Here is a 25862-nt window from a genome sequence, read left to right as displayed (position 1 = left end):
TTGGCTCCGCCCACCACCCCCCACGCCATCTTGGCCCCGCCCACCACTTCCTTCCCCGGCGGCCATCTTGGCCCCGCCCACCACCCCCTCCTCGACCGCCACCTTGGCCCCGCCCACCCCCCGACGCCATCTTGGCCCCGCCCACCACCCCGTCCCCGACGCCACCTTGGCCCCGCCCACCACCCCGACGCCACCTTGGCCCCGCCCACCCCCCGACGCCACCTTGGCCCCGCCCACCACTCCCTCCCCGACACCACCTTGGCCCCGCCCACCACTTCCTCCCCCGGCGGCCATCTTGGCCCCGCCCACCACCCCCTCCCCGACACCACCTTGGCCCCGCCCACCACTCCCTCCCCCGGCGGCCATCTTGCAGCGCAGGGGGGCGGAGCCTCCTTTTCACCACGTGGCTTTATTGGGGCGGGGCCCCGCCGCGGGGGGGGGGGGCGTGTCCGGGGGCGGGGCGGGGGGCGTGTCCGGGGGCGGGGCTAGCGCAGGGCGTAGCGCACGTAGGGGACCTCGATGTCGGCGTCGGAGTCGTCGTTGCAGCAGAGCTCGAAGACCAGGGCCTTGACATGGCGGCCAAGGCGCTTCTTGGAGACGCGCGCCACGATCTCCGTCATCCTATGGGGACAACGGGGACATTGTGGGGACATGGGGACATTGGGGACATTGGGGACATTGGGGACAATGGGGACATTGGGGATATTGGGGACATTGGGGATAATGGGGACATTGGGGACATTGGGGATAATGGGGACATTGGGGACATTGGGGACATTGGGGACATGGGCAGGGCCTTGACATGGCGGCCAAGGCGCTTCTTGGAGACGCGCGCCACGATCTCCGTCATCCTATGGGGACAACGGGGACATTGGGGACATTGGGGATAATGGGGACATTGGGGACAATGGGGATAATGGGGACAATGGGGATACTGTGGGGACATTGGGGACAATGGGGACATGGGGGACGTTGCGGATAATGGGGACAATGGGGACACCATGGGGACACAGGGACATTGGGGATAATGGGGACATTGGGGACACTGTGGGGACATTGGGGACGATGGGGATAATGGGGATAATGGGGACAATGGGGACACCATGGGGACACAGGGACATTGGGGATAATGGGGACAATGGGGACATTGCGGATAATGGGGACATTGGGGACACCGTGGGGACACAGGGACATTGGGGATAATGGGGATAATGGGGACAATGGGAACAATGGGGACACCGTGGGGACACAGGGACATTGGGGATAACGGGGACATTGGGGACATTGGGGACAACAGGGACACCGTGGGGACGTGGGGGGCATTGGGGACATTGGGGACACTGGGGACATTGGGGACACTGGGGATAATGGGGACAATGGGGACATTGGGGACACGGGGCACAGCCTTGACGCGGCGGCCCAGGACACCGTGGGGACACGTGGGGACCCTGTGGGGACAGGGACACTGCGGGGACACCAGGGGGTGACAGGGGAAACGGGGACAGGGACACAATGGGGATGGGGACCCCACGGGGATGGGGACACGGGGCCAGCGCGGGGAGGGGACACGCGTGTCCCCCTGTCCCTGTCCCCATCCTCATCCCAGCCCCATCCCTGTCCTGTCCCCATCCCTGTGTCCCCATCCCCATCCCGTCCCTGTCCCCATCCCGTCCCTGTCCCCATCCCTGTGTCCCCGTCCTTGTCCCTGTCCCCATCCCCGTCCCTGCATCCCCATCCCGGTGTCCCCATCCCTGTGTCCCCATCCCCATCCCATCCCCGTCCCCATCCTGTCCCTATCCTTGTCCCTGTCCCATCCCTGTCCCCATCTCCATCCCTGTCCTGTCCCTATCCCTGTCCCTGTGTCCCCATTTTGTCCCCATCCCGTGTCCGTCCCTGTCCCCATCCTTGTCCCTGTCCCTGTCCCCGTCCCCATCTCCAACCCCATCCCTGTCCCTGTCCCCATCCTGTCCCCATCCCCATCCCTGTCCTGTCCCTATCCCTGTCCCTGTCCCCCATTTTGTCCCCATCCCGTCTCCGTCCCTGTCCCCATCCTTGTCCCTGTCCCTGTCTCCGTCTCCAACCCCATCCCTGTCCCTGTCCCCATTCCTGTGTCCCCATCCTGTCCCCATCCCCATCCCGTCCCTGTCCCTGTCCCCCATTTTGTCCCCATCCTGTCCCCGTCCCTGTCCCCATCCTTGTCCCTGTCCCTGTCTCCATCTCCAACCCCATCCCTGTCCCTGCTCCCATCCTGTCCCCATCCCCGTGTCCCCATCCCCGTGTCCCTGTCCCCATCCCGTCCCTGTGTCCCCATCCCTGTGTCCCTGTCCTCGTCCCCATCCTCATCCCTGTGTCCCCATCCCTGTCCCTGTGTCCCCATCCCTGTCCCTGTGTCCCCATCCCGTCCTTGTCCCTGTCCTGTCGCCATCCCCATCCCAATCCCTGTCCTGTCCCCATCCCTGTCCCCATCCCCATCCCTGTGTCCCCGTCCCCATCCCCGTGTCCCCATCCCTGTCCCCATCCCCATCCCTGTGTCCCCGTCCCCATCCCTGTGTCCCCATCCCTGTCCCCATCCCTGTCCCCATCCCCATCCCTGTGTCCCCGTCCCCATCCCCGTGTCCCCATCCCGTCCCCATCCCTGTCCCCATCCCGTCCCCGTGTCCCCATCCCTGTCCCCATCCCCATGTCCCCGTCCCCGTCCCCGTGTCCCCATGTCCCCGTGTCCCCTCCGTACGGTTGGTCGTGGCGCTCGCGGAGCTTCGCGGCCGGCATGAAGAAGGAGTAGAGCATGGAGACCCCCTGGGACAGCATGGTGATCTCCAGACGGTGCCGTTCCTATGGGGACAATGACATGGGGACAATGACATGGGGACATGACCATGGAGACCCCCTGGGACAACATGGTGATCTCCAGACGGTGCCGTTCCTATGGGGACAATGACATGGGGACAATGACATGGGGACATGGCCATGGAGACCCCCTGGGACAGCATGGTGATCTCCAGACGGTGCCGTTCCTGTGGGGACAATGACATGGGGACAATGACATGGGGACAATGACATGGGGACATGGCCATGGAGACCCCCTGGGACAGCATGGTGATCTCCAGACGGTGCCGTTCCTGTGGGGACAACATGGGGACAATGACATGGGGACAATGACATGGGGACATGGCCATGGAGACCCCCTGGGACAGCATGGTGATCTCCAGACGGTGCCGTTCCTATGGGGACAATGACATGGGGACAATGACATGGGGACCCCCTGGGACAACATGGTGATCTCGAGACGGTGCCGTTCCTGTGGGGACAACATGGGGACAATGACATGGGGACAACACGAGGACATGGCCATGGAGACCCCCTGGGACAGCATGGTGATCTCCAGACGGTGTCGTTCCTGTGGGGACAATGACATGGGGACAATGACATGGGGACATGGAGACCCCCTGGGACAGCATGGTGATCTCCAGACGGTGCCGTTCCTATGGGGACAATGACATGGGGACAATGACATGGGGACATGGCCATGGAGACCCCCTGGGACAGCATGGTGATCTCCAGACGGTGCCGTTCCTGTGGGGACAACATGGGGACAATGACATGGGGACAATGACATGGGGACATGGCCATGGAGACCCCCTGGGACAGCATGGTGATCTCCAGACGGTGCCGTTCCTGTGGGGACAACATGGGGACAATGACATTGGGACAATGACATGGGGACATGACCATGGAGACCCCCTGGGACAGCATGGTGATCTCCAGACGGTGCCGTTCCTGTGGGGACAATGACATGGGGACAATGACATGGGGACAATGACATGGGGACAACACGAGGACATGGCCATGGAGACCCCCTGGGACAGCATGGTGATCTCCAGATGGTGCCGTTCCTATGGGGACAACATGGGGACAATGACATGGGGACAATGACACGGGGACAATGACATGGGGACATGGCCATGGAGACCTCCTGGGACAACATGGTGATCTCCAGACGGTGCCGTTCCTGTGGGGACAATGACATGGGGACAATGACATGGGGACAATGACATGGGGACCCCCTGGGACAGCATGGTGATCTCGAGACGGTGCCGTTCCTATGGGGACAACATGGGGACAATGACATGGGGACAATGACATGGGGACATGGCCATGGAGACCCCCTGGGACAGCATGGTGATCTCGAGACGGTGCCATTCCTATGGGGACAATGACATGGGGACAATGACATGGGGACATGGCCATGGAGACCCCCTGGGACAGCATGGTGATCTCGAGACGGTGCCGTTCCTATGGGGACAATGACATGGGGACAATGACATGGGGACAATGACATGGAGACCCCCTGGGACAGCATGGTGATCTCCAGACGGTGCCGTTCCTGTGGGGACAATGACACGGGGACAATGACATGGGGACAATGACATGGAGACCCCCTGGGACAGCATGGTGATCTCGAGATGGTGCCGTTCCTATGGGGACAATGACATGGGGACAATGACATGGGGACATGGCCATGGAGACCCCTTGGGACAGCATGGTGATCTCGAGACGGTGCCGTTCCTGTGGGGACAATGACATGGGGACAATGACATGGGGACAATGACATGGGGACATGGCCATGGAGACCCCCTGGGACAGCATGGTGATCTCGAGACGGTGCCGTTCCTGTGGGGACAATGACATGGGGACAATGACATGGGGACAATGACATGGGGACATGGCCATGGAGACCCCCTGGGACAGCATGGTGATCTCGAGACGGTGCCGTTCCTGTGGGGACAATGACATGGGGACAATGACATGGGGACAATGACATGGGGACATGGCCATGGAGACCCCCTGGGACAGCATGGTGATCTCCAGACGGTGCCGTTCCTGTGGGGACAATGACATGGGGACAATGACATGGGGACAACACGAGGACATGGGGACACCCTGGGACAGCAGGGTGATCTCCAGACGGTGCCGTTCCTATGGGGACAATGACATGGGGACAATGACATGGGGACATGGCCATGGAGACCCCCTGGGACAGCATGGTGATCTCCAGACGGTGCCGTTCCTGTGGGGACAACATGGGGACAATGACATGGGGACAATGACATGGAGACCCCCTGGGACAGCATGGTGATCTCCAGACGGTGCCGTTCCTGTGGGGACAATGACATGGGGACAATGACATGGGGACAATGACATGGGGACATGGCCATGGAGACCCCCTGGGACAGCATGGTGATCTCCAGACGGTGCCGTTCCTGTGGGGACAACATGGGGACAATGACATGGGGACAATGACATGGAGACCCCCTGGGACAGCATGGTGATCTCCAGACGGTGCCGTTCCTATGGGGACAATGACATGGGGACAATGACATGGGGACAATGACATGGGGACATGGAGACCCCCTGGGACAGCATGGTGATCTCGAGACGGTGCCGTTCCTGTGGGGACAATGACATGGGGACAATGACATGGGGACAATGACATGGAGACCCCCTGGGACAGCATGGTGATCTCGAGACGGTGCCGTTCCTGTGGGGACAATGACATGGGGACAATGACATGGGGACAATGACATGGAGACCCCCTGGGACAGCATGGTGATCTCCAGACGGTGCCGTTCCTGTGGGGACAATGACATGGGGACAATGACATGGGGACAATGACATGGAGACCCCCTGGGACAGCATGGTGATCTCCAGACGGTGCCGTTCCTGTGGGGACAACATGGGGACAATGACATGGGGACACGGCCATGGAGACCCCCTGGGACAGCATGGTGATCTCCAGACGGTGCCGTTCCTGTGGGGACAACATGGGGACAATGACATGGGGACAATGACATGGGGACATGGCCATGGAGACCCCCTGGGACAGCATGGTGATCTCGAGACGGTGCCGTTCCTGTGGGGACAATGACATGGGGACAATGACATGGGGACAATGACATGGGGACATGGCCATGGAGACCCCCTGGGACAGCATGGTGATCTCCAGACGGTGCCGTTTCTATGGGGACAACATGGGGACAATGACATGGGGACAATGACATGGGGACAATGACATGGAGACCCCTTGGGACAGCATGGTGATCTCCAGACGGTGCCGTTCCTGTGGGGACAATGACATGGGGACAATGACATGGGGACAATGACATGGGGACATGGCCATGGAGACCCCCTGGGACAGCATGGTGATCTCCAGACGGTGCCGTTCCTATGGGGACAATGACATGGGGACAATGACATGGGGACAATGACATGGAGACCCCTTGGGACAGCATGGTGATCTCCAGACGGTGCCGTTCCTGTGGGGACAATGACATGGGGACAATGACATGGGGACAATGACATGGGGACATGGCCATGGAGACCCCCTGGGACAGCATGGTGATCTCCAGACAGTGCCGTTCCTATGGGGACAATGACATGGGGACAATGACATGGGGACAATGACATGGGGACATGGCCATGGAGATCCCCTGGGACAGCATGGTGATCTCGAGACGGTGCCGTTCCTATGGGGACAATGACATGGGGACAATGACATGGGGACAACACGAGGACATGGGGACACCCTGGTGATCTCCAAGTGGCGCTGCTCCTGTGGACACGGTGACATGGGGACACGAGGACACACAGACACAGTGACATAGGGACAAGGACACACTGACATGGGGACACAGTGACACAGTGACATGGGGACGCGGGGACGCGGCCACCCCCATGTCCCCCCATGTCCCCCCCTATCCCCCATGTCCCCCCATGTTGCCATATTCCCCTGTCCCCATGTCCATGTCCCTCCATGTCCCCATGTCCCCATGTCCCCCCTGTCCCCAATGTCCCCCCATGTCCCCAATGTCCCCAATGTCCCATGTCCCCCATGTCCCCCCGTGTCTCCTGTGTCTCCCATGTCCCCAATGTCCCCAATGTCCCCCCATGTCCCCCCACGTCCCCAATGTCCCCAATGTCCCCCCATGGCCCCCCATGTCCCCAATGTCCCCGATGTCCCCTCGTGTCCCCATGTCCCCCCATGTCCCCAATGTCCCCAATGTCCCCCATGTCCCAATGTCCCACCATGTCTCCATGTCCCCATGTCCCCCTGTCCCCCATGTCCCCAATGTCTCCCCCGTCCCCAATGTCCCCAATGTCCCCAATGTCCCGATGTCCCCCCATGTCCCCATGTCCCCATATCCCCAATGTCCCCAATGTCTCCCCATGTCCCCCCATGTCCCCAATGTCCCCGATGTCCCCAATGTCCCCAATGTCCCCCATGTCTCCCCTATGTCCCCAATGTCCCCCCCATGTCCCCCCACATCCCCAATGTCCCCAATGTCCCCGATGTCCCCCCATGTTCCCCCACATCCCCAGTGTCCCCAATGTCCCTGATGTCCCCAATGTCCCCCCATGTCCCCAATGTCCCCAATGTCCCCCCCATGTCCCCCCACATCCCCAATGTCCCCAATGTCCCCATGTCCCCAATGTCTCCCCCTGTCCCCAATGTCCCCATGTCCCCCCCTGTCCCCAATGTCCCCAATGTCCCCGATGTCCCCAATGTCCCCCCGTGTCCCCATGTCCCCGATGTCCCCCATGTCCCCCCACATCCCCAATGTCCCCAATGTCCCCGATGTCCCCAATGTCCCCAATGTCCCCCCCATGTCCCCATATCCCCAATGTCCCCAATGTCTCCCCATGTCCCCCCCATGTCCCCATATCCCCAATGTCCCCAATGTCTCCCCATGTCCCCAATGTCCCCAATGTCCCCGATGTCCCCAATGTCTCCCCCTGTCCCCAATGTCCCCCATGTCCCCAATGTCCCCCCCATGTCCCCCCACATCCCCAATGTCCCCATGTCTCCAATGTCCCTGATGTCCCCAATGTCTCCCCCTGTCCCCAATGTCCCCGATGTCCCCAATGTCCCCAATGTCCCCAATGTCCCCCCATGTCCCCATGTCCCCATGTCCCCCCCATGTCCCCAATGTCCCCGATGTCCCCAATGTCTCCCCCTGTCCCCAATGTCCCCCATGTCCCCCCACATCCCCCATGTCCCCGATGTCCCCGTGTCCCCCCGCGGTGGCACCTTGAAGTAGGCCAGGAACTGCCGCAGCGTCATCTCCTGCCCGTCGGGCTGCAGCCCCTGCACCTCGAAGCGGTCCCAGAGCGTCCACTCCACCTCGTAGTACTGCGGGGGGCGGAGCCGTGGGCCGGGGGGCGGGGCCGTGGGGCGGGGGGCGGAGCCGTGGGGCAGGGCCATGGGGCAGGGCCGTGGGGTGGGCGGGGCCGTGGGGTGGAGCCGTGGGGCGGGGCCGTGGGGTGGAGCCGTGGGGCGGGGGGCGGGGCCGTGGGGCGGGGGGCGGGGCCGTGGGGCGGAGCCGTGGGGCGGGGGGCGGAGCCGTGGGGCGGGGCCGTGGGGCGGAGCCGTGGGGCGGGGGGCGGAGCCGTGGGGCGGAGCCGTGGGGCGGGGGGCGGAGCCGTGGGGCGTGGGGCAGGGCCATGGGGCGGGGCCGTGGGGTGGGGGGGCGGAGCCGTGGGGCGGAGCCGTGGGGCGGGGCCGTGGGGTGGAGCCGTGGGGCGGAGCCGTGGGGCGGGGGGCGGAGCCATGGGGCGGCGCCATGGGGCAGGCGGCGCCGTCTTGTAGGACGGCAGGTGCTATGGGGCGCTGTGGGGCGCTATGGGGCGCTATGGGTTGCTGTGGGGCGCTATGGGGCGCTATGGGACAGGTGCTATGGGGCACTATGGGGCAGGCGCTATGGGGCGCTATGGGGCGCTATGGGGTGGGCGCTATGGGGCGCTATGGGGCAGGCACTATGGGGCGCCGTGGGGCAGGCACTATGGGGCGGGCGCTATGGGGCGCTATGGGGCAGGCGCTATGGGGCTCTATGGGGCAGGCACTATGGGGCGGGCGCTATGGGGCGCTATGGGGTGGGCGCTATGGAGCAGGCGCTATGGGGCAGGCGCTATGGGGTGCTATGGGGCAGGCGCTATGAGGCAGGCGCTATGGGGCGCTATGGGGTGCTATGGGGCGCTATGGGGCAGGCACTATGGGGCGCTCTGGGGCAGGCGCTATGGGGCGCCGTGGGGCACGCACCTTGTTCCGCGGGCACGCCAGCGGCTCGGAGCAGCCCACGAAGGGCAGCGCCAGGTTGAGGAACGAGTTCTTGTAGCTCCCCAGGCGCCCGTGGCCCTGCACCAGTTTGTAGAGCTCCAGGCAGGCCAGGGCGGCCACCGCCGCCGTCGTCGTCGCGATGGCCGGGATGATCTTCCCCGCGATCAGCTTGCTCTGAATGGGGACACAATGGGACCAGGGTCACCAATGACATCAATGACATCAATGACATCAATGACACCAGGGTCACCAATGACACCAATGACATCAATGACACCAATGACCCCGGGATGATCTTCCCCGCGATCAGCTTGCTCTGCAGGGGGGGACAATGGGGACAATGACATCAATGACATCAATGACATCAATGACATCAATGACACCAGGGTCACCAATGACACCAATGACATCAATGACACCAATGACCCCGGGATGATCTTCCCCGCGATCAGCTTGCTCTGAATGGGGACAATGGGACCAATGACACCAGTGTCACCAATGATATCAATGACACCAATGACATCAATGACACCAGGGTCACCAATGACACCAATGACCCCAAGATGATCTTCCCCGCGATCAGCTTGCTCTGAATGGGGACAACGGGGACAATGACACCAATGACATCAATGACACCAATGACACCAATGTCACTAATGACCCCGGGATGATCTTCCCCGCGATCAGCTTGCTCTGCAGGGGGGGACAGTGACACCGATGACATCAATGACACCAATGACACCAATGACACCAATGACACCAGTGACACTGGTGTCACCAATGACACCAATGACACCAATGACACCAATGACATCAATGACATCAATGACACCAATGACACCGGGATGATCTTCCCCGCGATCAGCTTGCTCTGCATGGGGGGGACAATGGGGACAATGACAACAATGACATCAATGACACCAATGACACCAGTGTCACCAATGACACCAATGACCCCAGGATGATCTTCCCCGCGATCAGCTTGCTCTGAATGGGGGGGACAGTGACAACAATGACAACAATGACACCAATGACACCAGGGTCACCAATGACATCAATGACACCAATGACACTGGTGTCACCAATGACACCAATGACCCCAGGATGATCTTCCCCGCGATCAGCTTGCTCTGCAGGGGGACAATGGGGACAATGGGACCAGGGTCACCAATGACATCAATGACACCAATGACATCAATGACCCCAGGATGATCTTCCCCGCGATCAGCTTGCTCTGAATGGGGGGGCAATGGGGACAATGACATCAATGACACCAGGGTCACCAATGACACCAATGACATCAATGACACCAATGACACCAATGATATCAATGACACCAATGTCACTAATGACCCCGGGATGATCTTCCCCGCGATCAGCTTGCTCTGAATGGGGACAATGGGGACAATGACACCAATGACATCAATGACACCAGGGTCACCAATGACATCAATGACACCAATGACATCAATGACACCAGTGTCACCAAGGACACCAATGACACCAATGACACCAATGACCCCGGGATGATCTTGCCCGCGATCAGCTTGCTCTGAATGGGGGGGACAATGGGGACAATGACACCAATGACATCAATGACACCAATGACATCAATGACACCAATGACCCCGGGATGATCTTCCCCGCGATCAGCTTGCTCTGCAGGGGGGGACAATGGGGACAATGACACCAATGACACCAATGACACCAGGGTCACCAATGACACCAGTGTCACCAATGACATCAATGACACCAATGACACCAATGACATCAATGACCCCGGGATGATCTTCCCCGCGATCAGCTTGCTCTGCATGGGGACAATGGGACCAATGACACCAATGACACCAATGACATCAATGACATCAATGACATCAATGACCCCGGGATGATCTTCCCCGCGATCAGCTTGCTCTGAATGGGGACAATGACACCAATGACACCAATGACATCAATGACACCAATGACACCAATGTCACCAATGACCCCGGGATGATCTTCCCCGCGATCAGCTTGCTCTGAATGGGGACAATGGGACCAATGACACCAATGACATCAATGACACCAATGTCACCAATGTCACCAGTGTCACCAATGTCACTAATGACCCCGGGATGATCTTGCCCGCGATCAGCTTGCTCTGCATGGGGACAATGGGGACAATGACACCAATGACACCAATGACACCAATGACATCAATGACACCAATGACACCAATGTCACCAATGACCCCGGGATGATCTTCCCCGCGATCAGCTTGCTCTGCATGGGGACAATGGGGACAATGACACCAATGACACCAATGACATCAATGACATCAATGACATCAATGACATCAATGACACCGATGACACCAATGACATCAATGACACAAATGTCACCAATGACATCAATGTCACTAATGACGCCGGGATGATCTTCCCCGCCATCAGCTTGCTCTGCAGGGGGACAATGGGACCAATGACATCAATGACACCAATGACATCAATGACACCAATGACCCCGGGATGATCTTCCCCGCGATCAGCTTGCTCTGCAGGGGGGGACAATGACACCAATGACACCAATGACATCAATGAAATCAATGACACCAATGACACCAATGACACCAATGACACCAATGACACCAATGACCCCAGGATGATCTTCCCCGCGATCAGCTTGCTCTGAATGGGGGGACAATGACACCAATGACATCAATGACCCCAGGATGATCTTCCCCGCGATCAGCTTGCTCTGCAGGGGGACAATGGGACCGATGACATCAATGACACCAATGACACCAATGACACCAATGACATCAATGACATCAATGACACCAATGACACCAATGACCCCGGATGATCTTCCCCGCGATCAGCTTGCTCTGAATGGGGACAATGGGACCAATGACACCAATGACACCAGGGTCACCAATGACACCAATGACACCAATGACACCCATGACACCAATGACACTAATGACCCCGGGATGATCTTCCCCGCGATCAGCTTGCTCTGAATGGGGACAATGGGACCAATGACATCAATGACACCAGTGTCACCAATGACACCAATGACCCCAGGATGATCTTCCCTGCGATCAGCTTGCTCTGAATGGGGACAATAACACCAGGGTCACCAATGACACCAATGACACCAATGACACCAATGACACCAATGACACCAATGACATCAATGACACTAATGACCCCGGGATGATCTTCCCCGCGATCAGCTTGCTCTGAATGGGGACAATGACACCAGGGTCACCAATGACACCAGGGTCACCAATGACAACAATGACACCAATGTCACCAATGACACCAATGACCCCGGGATGATCTTCCCCGCGATCAGCTTGCTCTGAATGGGGACAATGACACCGATGACACCAATGACACCAATGACATCAATGACACCAATGACATCAATGACACCAATGACCCCGGGATGATCTTCCCCGCGATCAGCTTGCTCTGCATGGGGACAATGACACCGATGACACCAATGACACCAATGACACCAATGACACCAATGACATCAATGACACCAATGACCCTGGGATGATCTTCCCCGCAATCAGCTTGCTCTGAATGGGGACAATGGGACCAATGACATCAATGACATCAATGACACCAATAACATCAATGACATCAATGACATCAATGACACCAATGACACCAATGACCCCGGGATGATCTTCCCCGCGATCAGCTTGCTCTGAATGGGGACAATGGGACCAATGACATCAATGATACCAATGACACCAATGACACCAATGACATCAATGACACCAATGACACCAATGTCACTAATGACCCCGGGATGATCTTCCCTGCGATCAGCTTGCTCTGCAGGGGACCAATGACACCGGTGTCACCAATGACACCAATGACACCGGTGTCACCCATGACACCCATGTCACCACTGTCACCAGGGTCACCAATGTCACCAGTGTCATCAGTGTCACCCGTGTCACCAGGGTCACCAATGACCCTGGGATGATCTTGCCCGCGATCAGCTTGCTCTGAATGGGGACAATGGGACCAATGACACCAATGACACCAATGACATCAATGAAATCAATGACACCAATGACACCAATGACATCAATGACACCAGTGTCACTAATGACCCCGGGATGATCTTGCCCGCGATCAGCTTGCTCTGCATGGGGACAATGACACCAATGACACCAATGACATCAATGACATCAATGACACCAATGACATCAATGACCCCGGGATGATCTTCCCCGCGATCAGCTTGCTCTGAATGGGGACAATGACACCAATGACACCAATGACACCAATGACACCAGGGTCACCAATGACATCAATGACACCAATGACATCAATGACACCAATGACACTGGTGTCACCAATGACACCAATGACACCCATGTCATCCATGACACCCATGTCACCACTGTCACCAGGGTCACCAATGACCCCGGGATGATCTTCCCTGCCATCATCTTGCTCTGAATGGGGGGACAGTGACAGCAATGACACCGGTGTCACCAATGTCACCAATAACATCAATGACACCAATGACCCCAGGATGATCTTCCCTGCAATCAGCTTGCTCTGCAGGGGACCAATGACACCAATGACACCCATGTCACCCATGTCACCACTGTCACCAGGGTCACCAATGTCACCAGTGTCATCAGTGTCACCCGTGTCACCAGTGTCACCAATGACCCCGGGATGATCTTCCCCGCGATCAGCTTGCTCTGAATGGGGGGACAATGACACCGGTGTCACCCATGTCACTAATGCCATCAATGACCCCAGGATGATCTTCCCTGTGATCAGCTTGCTCTGCAGGGGACAATGACAGCAATGACACCAATGTCACCAATGACACCAATGTCACTAATGACCCTGGGATGATCTTCCCTGCGATCAGCTTGCTCTGCATGGGGGGACAATGACACCGGTGTCACCGATGTCACCAATGTCACCAATGACACCCGTGTCACCAATGTCACCAGTGTCACCAATGACACCTATGACCCCGGGATGATCTTGCCCGCGATCAGCTTGCTCTGAATGGGGACAATGGGACACCAATGACACCAATGACACCAATGACACCAATGACATCAATGACACCAATGACACCAATGACACTGGTGTCACCAATGACACCCATGACGCCCATGTCACCCATGACGCCCATGTCACCACTGTCACCAGGGTCACCAATGACCCCGGGATGATCTTCCCCGCGATCAGCTTGCTGTGAATGGGAGTAATGGGACACCAATGTCACCAATGTCACCGGTGTCACCAATGTCACCCAGCGTCACCAGTGTCACCAATGTCACCCATGTCACCAATGACACCCATGTCACCCATGACCCCAGGATGATCTTCCCAAAGATCAGCTTGCTCTGAATGGGGGGACAATGACACCAATGTCACCAGTGTCACCAATGTCACCAGTGTCACTGATGTCACCAATGACCCCAGGATCATCTTCCCCGCAATCAGCTTGCTCTGCGGGGGGGGCATGGCACCAATGTCACCAATGTCACCAATGTCACCCACGTCACCAATGACACCCATGTCACCAGGGTCATCAATGACCCCAGAATGATCTTCCCTGTGATCAGCTTGCTCTGCATGGGGACAATGTCACCCATGTCCCCATGTGTCACCAATGACACCAATGACACCCATGTCACCCATGTCACCAATGACACCCATGTCACAAATGACACCAGTGTCACCAATGACCCCAGGATCATCTTCCCCGCAATCAGCTTGCTCTGCGGGGGGGACATGGCACCAATGACACCCATGTCACCAGTGTCACCAATAGCACCAGGGTCACCAATAGCACCAGGGTCACCAATGGCCCCAATGTCACCAATGACACCAATGTCACTCATGTCACCAGGGTCACCAATGTCCCCAGTGTCCCCAATGTCCCCGGGGTCACCAATGTCCCCAAAGGCCCCAGTGTCCCCAGGGTCGACAATGTCCCCAGTTTCCCCAGCATCACCTTCCTGCTTGGTCCCAGTGTCCCCAATGTCCCCCCATATCCCTCCATATCCTCCCATGTCCCCATGTCCCCAATGTCCCCCCATGTCCCCAATGTCCCCCCGTGTCCCCCATGTCCCCGTGTCCCCCGTGTCCCCATGTCCCCTATGTCTTCCATGTCCCCCCATGTCCTCCATGTCCCCCCATGTCCCTGTGTCCCCATGTCCCCATATCCCCCCATGTCCCCATGTCCCCATATCCCGTGTCCCCCGTGTCCCCATGTCCCCTATGTCCTCCATGTCCCCCCATGTCCTCCATGTCCCTGTGTCCCCATGTCCCCATATCCCCCCATGTCCCCATGTCCCCATATCCCATGTCCCCATGTCCCCGTGTCCCCATGTCTCCCCCATATCCCCCATGTCCCCAATGTATCCCAATGTCCCCAATGTATCCCAATGTCCCCGATGTCCCCCCATGTCCCCAATGTCCTCCATGTCCCCAATGTCCCCCAATGTCCCCAATGTCCCCCATATCCCTCCATATCCCCCATGTCCCCAATGTCCTCCATGTCCCCAATGTCCCCAATGTCCCCATGTCCCCAATGTCCCCCATGTCCCCAATGTTCCCCAATGTCCCCAATGTCCCCCATATCCCCCATGTCCCCAATGTATCCCAATGTCTCCAATATCCCCCATGTCCCCCATGTCCCCACATCCCCCCATGTCCCCGTGTCTCTCCCATATCCCCCATGTCTCCATGTCCCCCCATATCCCCCAGTGTCCCCCATGTCCCTCCATGTCCCCAATGTCCCCATGTCTCCATGTCCCCGATGTCCCCCATATCCCCAATGTCCCCAAAGTATCCCAATGTCCCCAATATCCCCCATGTCCCCCATATCCCCCATGTCCCCCTGTGTCCCCATGTCCCCAATGTATCCCAATGTATCCCAATGTCCCCAATGTCCCCAATGTCCCCATGTCCCCCATGTCCCCAATGTCCCCCGTGTCCCCAATGTCCCCAATGTCCCCCAATGTCCCCATGTCCCCCATGTCCCCAATGTCCCCCGTGTCCCCAATGTACCCCAATGTCCCCCATATCCCCCATGTATCCCAATGTCCCCCATGTCCCCAATGTCCCCCTGTGTCCCCATGTCTCTCCCATGTCCTCCATGTCTCCACGTCCCCCCATATCCCCCGTGTCCCCCATGTCCCCCCATGTCCTCGTGTCCCCCCCGTGTCCCCCCCGTGTCCCCAACGTCCCCATGTCTCCACGTCCCCGATGTCCCCCATATCCCCCATGTCCCCAATGTCCCCCGTGTCCCCAATGTCCCCATGTCCCCCCATGTCCCCAATGTCCCCAATGTCCCCATGTCCCCACCTTGTGCCGGTCGGCCGGGGGGATGTCGTAGTTCTCGGCGCGCAGGTTGGAGGCCGCCACGATGAAATCCATGTGGAAGTTGGTGTCATCGTCCTGGGGGGGGACACGGGGACATGGGGACATGGGGGGGGGGTGGGCGGGGCCCGGGGGGCACCCATGGGTGCTGCCGGGGGGGGAGGGGCGGCTCCCACCTTCTCGAATTCCACCGGGAACATCCGGAATCCGGGAAGCTCCTCGGGACGGGGCAGGGAGGAGCGGAGCTCCTCGAGGCGGCCGTCGTCTGCGGGGGACGTGGGGGACATTGGGGACATGGGGGACATGGGGACATGGGGACATGGGGACATGGGGGGGACATGGGGGACAGAGGGGACAACATGGGGGGACATGGGGGGACATGGGGGACATGGGGACATGGGGGGGACATGGGGGACAGAGGGGACATTGGGGACATGGGGGGATATGGGGACAAGGGGGGATATGGGGACATGGGGACATGGGGGGACATGGGGACATGGGGGGACACAGGGGACAGGGGGACAAGGGGGATATGGGGGACATGGGGACAAGGGGGGATATGGGGACATGGGGACATGGGGGGACATGGGGACATGGGGGGACACAGGGGACAGGGGGACAAGGGGGATATGGGGGACATGGGGACAAGGGGGGACATTGGGGACATGGGGGGATACAGGGACACAGGACACATGGGGGACATTGGGGACATGGGGGACATGGGGGGACATGGGGACAAGGGGGGACATGGGTACAAGGGGGGACATTGGGGACATGGGTACAAGGGGGGACATTGGGGGACATGGGGGAGATGGGGACATGGGGACATGGGGGATATGGGGACATGGGGGATACAGGGACACGGGACACATGGGGGACATTGGGGACATGGGGGGACATGGGGACATGGGGGGACACGGGACACATGAGGGACATTGGGGACATGGGGGGACATGGGGATGTGGGGGGACATGGGACATGGGGACAAGGGGGGACATTGGGGACATGGGGGGATACGGGGACACGGGACACATGGGGGACATTGGGGACATGGGGGACATGGGGGGATATGGGGACAAGGGGACATGGGGATATGGGGACATGGGGGGACATGGGGACATAGGGGGGACAGGGCGGATATGGGGGACATGGGGGGACATGGGGTGACATGGGGGACATGGGGGAGATGGGGACATGGGGACATGGGGGGACAAGGGGGAACATGGGGGGATGTGGGGGGACGTGGGGGGATATGGGGGACATGGGGGGACATGGGGGGACAGGGGACATGGGGGGACATGGGGGGACATGGGGAGAGGAGGGGACACAGGGGACATGGGGACACAGGGGGACACAGGGGACACGTGGGGACCCTCAGCCATCTGGGGGGACCCCCCAGCACCTTGTGGCGCCCCCAGGTCCCCCAGCACCCACGGGTGTCCCCGTCCCCCCGGGTGTCCCCGTTCCCCTGTCCCCATCCCCGTCCCCCCAGTGTCCCCATCCCTGTCCCCATCCCCGTCCCCCTGTCCCCATCCCTGTCCCCAGCACCCACGGGTGTCCCCGTCCCCCCCGGGGGTCCCTGTCCCCATTCCCATGCCCTCATTGTCCCTGTCCCCATTCCCATCCCTGTCCCCATCCCCGTCCCCCCCGGGTGTCCCCGTCCCCCTGTCCCCATCCCTGTCCCCAGCACCCCGGGGTGTCCCCGTCCCCCCCGGGGGTCCCTGTCCCCCTTCCCATCCCCTCATTGTCCCTGTCCCCATTCCCATCCCTGTCCCCATCCCTGTCCCCATCCCTGTCCCCATCCCTCTGGGTGTCCCCGTCGCCCTGCTGCCCCCCCCCCGCTGTCCCCATTGCTGTCCCTGCTGTCATCATCCCCCTGGGTGTCCCCCTGTCCCCAGTGTCCCTGTTCCCGCTGTCCCCGTCCCCATCCCCACTGTCCCCATTCCCGTCCCTGTTCCCATCCATGTCCCCATTCCCATTATCCCTGTCCCTGTCCCCAAGGCTGTCCCCATGGCTGTCCCCATGGTGTCCCCTGTCCCCATGGCTGTCCCCATGGCTGTCCCCCTGTCCCCATCACTGTCCCCATCGCTGTCCCCCTGTCCCCATGGCTGTCCCCATCCCCATCCCCCGTCCCCGCTGTCCCCATGGTGTCCCCTGTCCCCATCCCCATTATCCCTGTCCCTGTCCCCATGGCTGTCCCCATGGTGTCCCCGTCCCCGCTGTCCCCATTCCCATCCCCATTATCCCTGTCCCTGTCCCTGTCCCCAAGGCTGTCCCCATGGTGTCCCCATTCCCATCCCCATTATCCCTGTCCCTGTCCCTGTCCCCATGGCTGTCCCCATGGCTGTCCCCATCCCCATCCCCCGTCCCCAAGGCTGTCCCCACGGTGTCCCTTGTCCCCATCCCCATTATCCCCGTCCCTGTCCCCACGGTGTCCTCGTCCCCGCTGTCCCCATTCCCCTCCCCATTATCCCTGTCCCTGTCCCCATGGTGTCCCTTGTCTCCACGGTGTCCCCGTCCCCAAGGCTGTCCCCACGGTGTCCCCGTCCCCGCTGTCCCCATTCCCATCCCCATTATCCCTGTCCCCATCCCCATTATCCCTGTCCCTGTCCCCATGGCTGTCCCCATGGTGTCCCCTGTTCCCATGGCTGTCCCCAAGGCTGTCCCCAAGGCTGTCCCCATCCCTGTCCCCATCCCCATTATCCCTGTCCCTGTCCCCATGGCTGTCCCCGTCCCCGTCCCCGCTGTCCCCATTCCCATCCCCATTATCCCTGTCCCCGTCCCCACGGTGTCCCCCGTCCCTGTCCCCTTGTCCCCGTCCCCGCTGTCCCCATTCCCCTCCCCATTATCCCTGTCCCCATGGTGTCCCTCGTCCCCACGGTGTCCCCGTCCCCGCTGTCCCCATGGTGTCCCCATTCCCCTCCCCATTATCCCCGTCCCCACGGTGTCCCCGTCCCCGCGGTGTCCCCGTCCCCGCGCACCGACGGCGGCGCTGGCGCTCTGCAGCTCCTGGTCGGACACGTGGATGCGGACGCCGGCGCGCGGGGCGAAGTCGGGGACGCGGACGCGCCGGAGCAGCTCCCGGACGGCCCCGCGATCCCGGGAGCCGGGAAGGCCGTAGGACTGAGCCAGGAGGTTGGCGGCCGCCACCACGTAGTCCAGGTGCAGCGGCTGGGGGACATTGGGGACATTGGGGACATTGGGGACATGGGGGGACATGGGGACGCGCCGGGACATGGGGGACATGGGGACACGTGGGGACACATAGGGACACTTGAGGACACATGGGGACACAGGAGACACATAGGGACACGTGAGGACACATGGGGACACATGGGGACATTTGGGGACATTTGGGGACATGTGGGGACATGGGGACATGTGGGGACATGGGGGATATGGGGACACGTGGGGACATGTAGGGACACTTGAGGACACATGGGGACACAGGAGACACATAGGGACACGTGAGGACACATGGGGACACATGGGGACACTTGGGGACATTTGGGGACATGTGGGGACACAGGGGGACATAGGGACACGTGGGGGGACATGGGGGGACATGGGGACACATGGGGACACTTGGGGACATTTGGGGACACAGAGAGACACAAGGGACACATGGGGACATGGCGACATGGGGACACTTGGGGACACACAGGGACATGGGGACACCTGGGGACACATGGGGACCCATGGGGACACATGGGGACATAGGGACACATGGGGACATGGGGGACACGTGGGGACACTTGAGGAGATGTGGGGACACAGGAGACACATAGGGACATGTGAGGACACATGGGGACACATGGGGACATTTGGGGACACATGGGGACACTTGGGGACACTTGGGGACATTTGGGGACACGTGGGGACGCGGACGCGCCGGAGCAGCTCCCGGACGGCCCCGCGATCCCGGGATCCCCCCAGCCCGTAGGACTGAGCCAGGAGGTTGGCGGCTGCCACCACGTAGTCCAGGTGCAGCGGCTGGGGGACATTGGGGACATTTGGGGACATTTGGGGACATTTGGAGACATGGGGACACATGGGGACATGGGGGATATGGGGACACGTGGGGACATGTAGGGACACTTGAGGACACATGGGGACACAGGAGACACATAGGGACACGTGAGGACACAAGGGGACACATGGGGACATTTGGGGACATTTGGGGACATGTGGGGACATGGGGACACGCGGGGACATGGGGGATATGGGGACACGTGGGGACATGTAGGGACACTTGAGGACACATGGGGACACAGGAGACACATAGGGACACGTGAGGACACATGGGGACACATGGGGACACATGGGGACACTTGAGGACACATGGGGACACTTGGGGACATTTGGGGACACGTGGGGACGCGGACGCGCCGGAGCAGCTCCCGGACGGCCCCGCGATCCCGGGATCCCCCCAGCCCGTAGGACTGAGCCAGGAGGTTGGCGGCCGCCACCACGTAGTCCAGGTGCAGCGGCTGGGGGACATTGGGGACATTTGGGGACATTGGGGACATTTGGGGACATTGGGGGACACTTGGGGACATGGGGGATATGGGGACACGTGGGGACATGTAGGGACACTTGAGGACACATGGGGACACAGGAGACACATAGGGACACATGGGGACACATGGGGACATTTGGGGACACATGGGGACACTTGGGGACATTTGGGGACATTTGGGGACATGGGGGATATGGGGACATGGGGGATATGGGGACATGTGGGGACACTTAGGGACACCTGAGGACACATTGGGACCCAGGAAACACATAGGGACACGTGAGGACACAAGGGGACACATGGGGACATTTGGGGACACTTGGGGACATGTGGGGACACGGCGACATGGAGACACGTGGGGGGACATGGGGGGACATGGGGACACTTGGGGACATTTGGGGACACAGAGAGACACAAGGGACACATGGGGACACGGGGACATGGGGACACTTGGGGACACACAGGGACATGGGGACACCTGGGGACACATGGGGACCCATGGGGACATAGGGACACATGGGGACATGGGGGACACGTGAGGACACTTGAGGAGATGTGGGGACACAGGAGACACATAGGGACATGTGAGGACACATGGGGACACATGGGGACATTTGGGGACACATGGGGACACTTGGGGACATTTGGGGACACGTGGGGACGCGGACGCGCCGGAGCAGCTCCCGGACGGCCCCGCGATCCCGGGATCCCCCCAGCCCGTAGGACTGAGCCAGGAGGTTGGCGGCCGCCACCACGTAGTCCAGGTGCAGCGGCTGGGGGGACACGGGGACATTTGGGGACATTGGGGACATTGGGGACATTTGGGGACATGGGGGATATGGGGACATGGGGGATATGGGGACATGTGGGGACATGTAGGGACACTTGAGGACACATGGGGACACAGGAGACACATAGGGACATGTGAGGACACATGGGGACACATGGGGACATTTGGGGACACTTGGGGACATGTGGGGACACAGGGGGACACGTGGGGACACAGGGGGACATGGGGAAACGTGGAGACATATAGGGACACATGGGGACACATGGGGACATGGGGACATGGGGGATATGGGGACACGTGGGGACATGTAGGGACACTTGAGGACACATGGGGACACGTGGGGACACTTGGGGACATGGGGACATGTGGGGACACTTAGAGACACAGGAGACACATAGGGACACGTGGGGACACATGGGGACACGTGGGGACACTTGGGGACATGGGGACACGCGGGAACATGGGACATGTGGGGACACGGGGGACACTTAGGGACATGTGGGGACACTTGGGGACACAGGGGCACACGTCGGGACATGAGGACATAGGGACACATGGGGACATGGGGGATGTGGGGACAGGTAGGGACACTTGAGGACACATGGGGACACAGGAGACACATAGGGACATGTGGGGACACATGGGGACATTTGGGGACATGTGGGGACATTTGGGGACACTTGGGGACATGCAGGGACACTTGGGGACATGTGGGGACATAGGGACACAGGAGACACGTGGAGACATGTGAGGACATAGAGACACGGGGGGCATGTGGGGACACTTGGGGACATTTGGGGACACGGGGACACAAGAGACACGTAGGGACACATGGGGACATGCGGGGACATGTGGGGACAAGTGGGGGAATGGGGACAAAGTGACATGAGCGGACACTTGGGGACACGTGGGGACATGTGGGGACACGTGAGGACATTTGGGGACACAGGAGACATGTGGGGACACATGGTGACATGTGTGGACACTGGGGGACACTGGGGGACACATAGGGACATGGGGCGACACAGGGGACACATGGGGACACAGGGGACCCGTGGGGACACATGGGGACACAGGGGACACGTAGGGCCCCTTGGGGACATTTGGGGACACAGGGGACACGTAGGGACCCGTGGGGACCTGTGGGGACATTTGGGGACAAATGGGGACACAGGGGACACGTAGGGACCCGTGGGGACATTTGGGGACACATGGGGACACAGGGGAACCCGTGGGGACACATGGGGACACAGGGGACCCGTGGGGACCCGTGGGGACATTTGGGGACACATGGGGACACGTGGGGACACGTAGGGACCCGTGGGGACATTTGGGGACACAGGGGACACGTAGGGACCTGTGGGGACCCATGGGGACATTTGGGGACACATGGGGACACAGGGGACATGTAGGGACCCGTGGGGACATTTGGGGACACAGGGGACACGCAGGGACCCGTGGGGACATTTGGGGACACATGGGGACACAGGGGTCACGTAGGGACCCGTGGGGACCCGTGGGGACATTTGGGGACACATGGGGACACAGGGGACACGTAGGGACCCGTGGGGACATTTGGGGACACAGGGGACACGTAGGGACCCGTGGGGACCCGTGGGGACATTTGGGGACAAATGGGGACACAGGGGACACGTAGGGACCCGTGGGGACATTTGGGGACACAGGGGACACAGGGGACCCGTGGGGACACATGGGGACACGTAGGGACCCGTGGGGACCCGTGGGGACACATGGGGACACAGGGGACACGTAGGGACCCGTGGGGACATTTGGGGACACATGGGGACACAGGGGACCCGTGGGGACACATGGGGACACGTAGGGACCCGTGGGGACCCGTGGGGACACATGGGGACACAGGGGACACGTAGGGACCCGTGGGGACCCGTGGGGACATTTGGGGACACATGGGGACACAGGGGACACGTAGGGACCCGTGGGGACATTTGGGGACATTTGGGGACACATGGGGACACAGGGGACCCGTGGGGACACATGGGGACACAGGGGACACGCAGGGACCCGTGGGGACCCGTGGGGACATTTGGGGACACATGGGGACACAGGGGACCCGTGGGGACACGTGGGGACATTTGGGGACACAGGGGACACAGGGGACCCGTGGGGACACATGGGGACATTTGGGGACACATGGGGACACATGGGGACACGTAGGGACCCGTGGGGACCCGGGTGGCCCCGGGGGGGTCCCGGTGGCACCCGCGGGTGACAGAGGGGACACGGGGGGGGGGGGGTCTCACGTTGTCGGGGTCGAAGGTCAGCGGGTGGGGGCAGCGCTTGGGCCCCGACCAGAACAGGGTCCCCGCGTTGGTCTTCTGCAGGGTATGACGTCATCGGGGGGCGTGACGTCATCGGGGGGGAGCCGTGACGTCATCGCGGGGTGGGGGGAGAACAGACGGCGGGGGATGAAACCCCCGAATCCCCGCGATTTCTCCCCAAATCACCCTCCGGGGCCCCAAACGCACCAAAATTGTCCCCAAACGCCCCAGATTGTCCCCAAACGCCCCGAATTGTCCCTAAATGCCCTGAATTGTCCCCAAATGCCCCGGATTGTCCCCAAACGCCCCAGATTGTCCCCAAACGCCCTGAATTGTCCCCAAATGCCCTGAATTGTCCCCAAACGCCCCGGATTGTTCCCAAACACCCTGGATTGTCCCCAAACGCCCCAGATTGTCCTCCAATGCCCCGAATTGTCCCCAAATGCCCCAAATTGTTACCAAACGCCCCAAATTGTCCCCAAACACCCCGGATTGTCCTCAAATGCCCCAAATTGTCCCCAAACGCTCCCATTTCTCCCATCTCTCCCATCATTCCCATCTCTCCCGTCTCTCCCATCTCTCCCATCCCTTTCCCATCTCTCCCGTCGTTCCCATCCCTTTCCCATCTCTCCCATCTCTCCCATTTCTCCCATCTCTCTCCCATCCCTTTCCCATCTCTCCCCCATCGTTCCCATCTCTCCCATCGTTCCCATCTCTCTCCCATCGTTCCCATCCCTTTCCCATCTCTCCCATCGTTCCCGTCCCTTTCCCATCTCTCCCCCATCGTTCCCATCTCTCCCATCTCTCCCATCGTTCCCCTTTCCTGTCTCTCCTGTCTCTACCATCTCTCTCCCGTCTCTCCATCTCTCCATCTCTCTCCCATTTCTCCCATCTCTCTCCCATCCCTTTCCCATCTCTCCCCTCGTTCCCATCCCTTTCCCATCTCTCCCATTATTCCCATCCCTTTCCCGTCTCTCCCATCTCTCTCCCATCCCTTTCCTGTCTCTCCCGTTTCTCCCATCTCTCTCCCATCGTTCCCATCCCTTTCCCATCTCTCTCCCATCTCTCCCATCTCTCCCATTGTTCCCATCCCTCTCCCATCTCTCCCATTGTTCCCATCTCTCCCCTCGTTCCCATCCCATTCCCATCGTTCCCATCCCTTTCCCACCTCCCCCCCGCCGTTCCCCCCTCATTCCCGCCGCATTCCCGACCTGTCCCGGCGGGAAGTTGTGCAGCAGCTGCCGGATGTTGTTCCGGTACTGGACGTGCCAGTGGCGACAGGCCCAGGCGACGCAGTCGGGCCAGGACCGGGGCCGCTCGGCCACCAAACTGCGGTGCAGGGCCTCGAGGACCTCGAGTGGCTGCGTCCCGGCCAACCGGAGCGTCCGCTCCACGAAACGGGGATCCCTATGGAATGGGAATGACATTGGGGACATTGGGGTCATTGGGGACATTGGGGACATTGGGGACAGCTGCGGTGCAGGGCCTCGAGGACCTCGAGTGGCTGCGTCCCGGCGAGACGGAGCGTCCGCTCCACGAAACGGGGATCCCTACGGGTGACAATGACATTGGGGACATCGGGGACGTTGGGGACATTGGGGACATTGGGGACATGGGGACATTGGGGACATTGGGGACAGCTGCGGTGCAGGGCCTCGAGGACCTCGAGTGGCTGCGTCCCGGCGAGACGGAGCGTCCGCTCCACGAAACGGGGATCCCTATGGGTGACAATGACATTGGGGACGTTGGGGACATTGGGGTGAATGGGGACATT

At 60.5% G+C, this 25862-nt stretch overlaps 1 protein-coding gene across 1 annotated transcript; it reads right to left on the bottom strand.

Moving 5' to 3' along the window:
* Positions 1-484: 484 nt before the first annotated feature.
* Positions 485-25495, bottom strand: LOC148591842 (ubiquitin-like modifier-activating enzyme 1; the record flags this gene model as incomplete). The annotated part of the gene is made up of 10 exons (XM_088536698.1): positions 485-621; positions 2732-2832; positions 8087-8188; positions 9095-9286; positions 16465-16557; positions 16656-16744; positions 19461-19650; positions 21661-21771; positions 24071-24145; positions 25300-25495. Coding segments are annotated over 10 exons (1285 nt in total), but the record flags the coding sequence as incomplete, so codon positions are not given.
* Between the last annotated feature and the right edge of the window lie 367 nt (positions 25496-25862).

This window comes from Tinamus guttatus, unplaced genomic scaffold, assembly GCF_059628265.1.
Source record: "Tinamus guttatus ecotype Peru unplaced genomic scaffold, ASM5962826v1 Tinamus_guttatus_pri_ptg000701l, whole genome shotgun sequence".
In the NCBI taxonomy this organism is placed as follows: domain Eukaryota; kingdom Metazoa; phylum Chordata; class Aves; order Tinamiformes; family Tinamidae; genus Tinamus; species Tinamus guttatus.
This window is presented reverse-complemented; position numbering and strand designations above follow the sequence as displayed.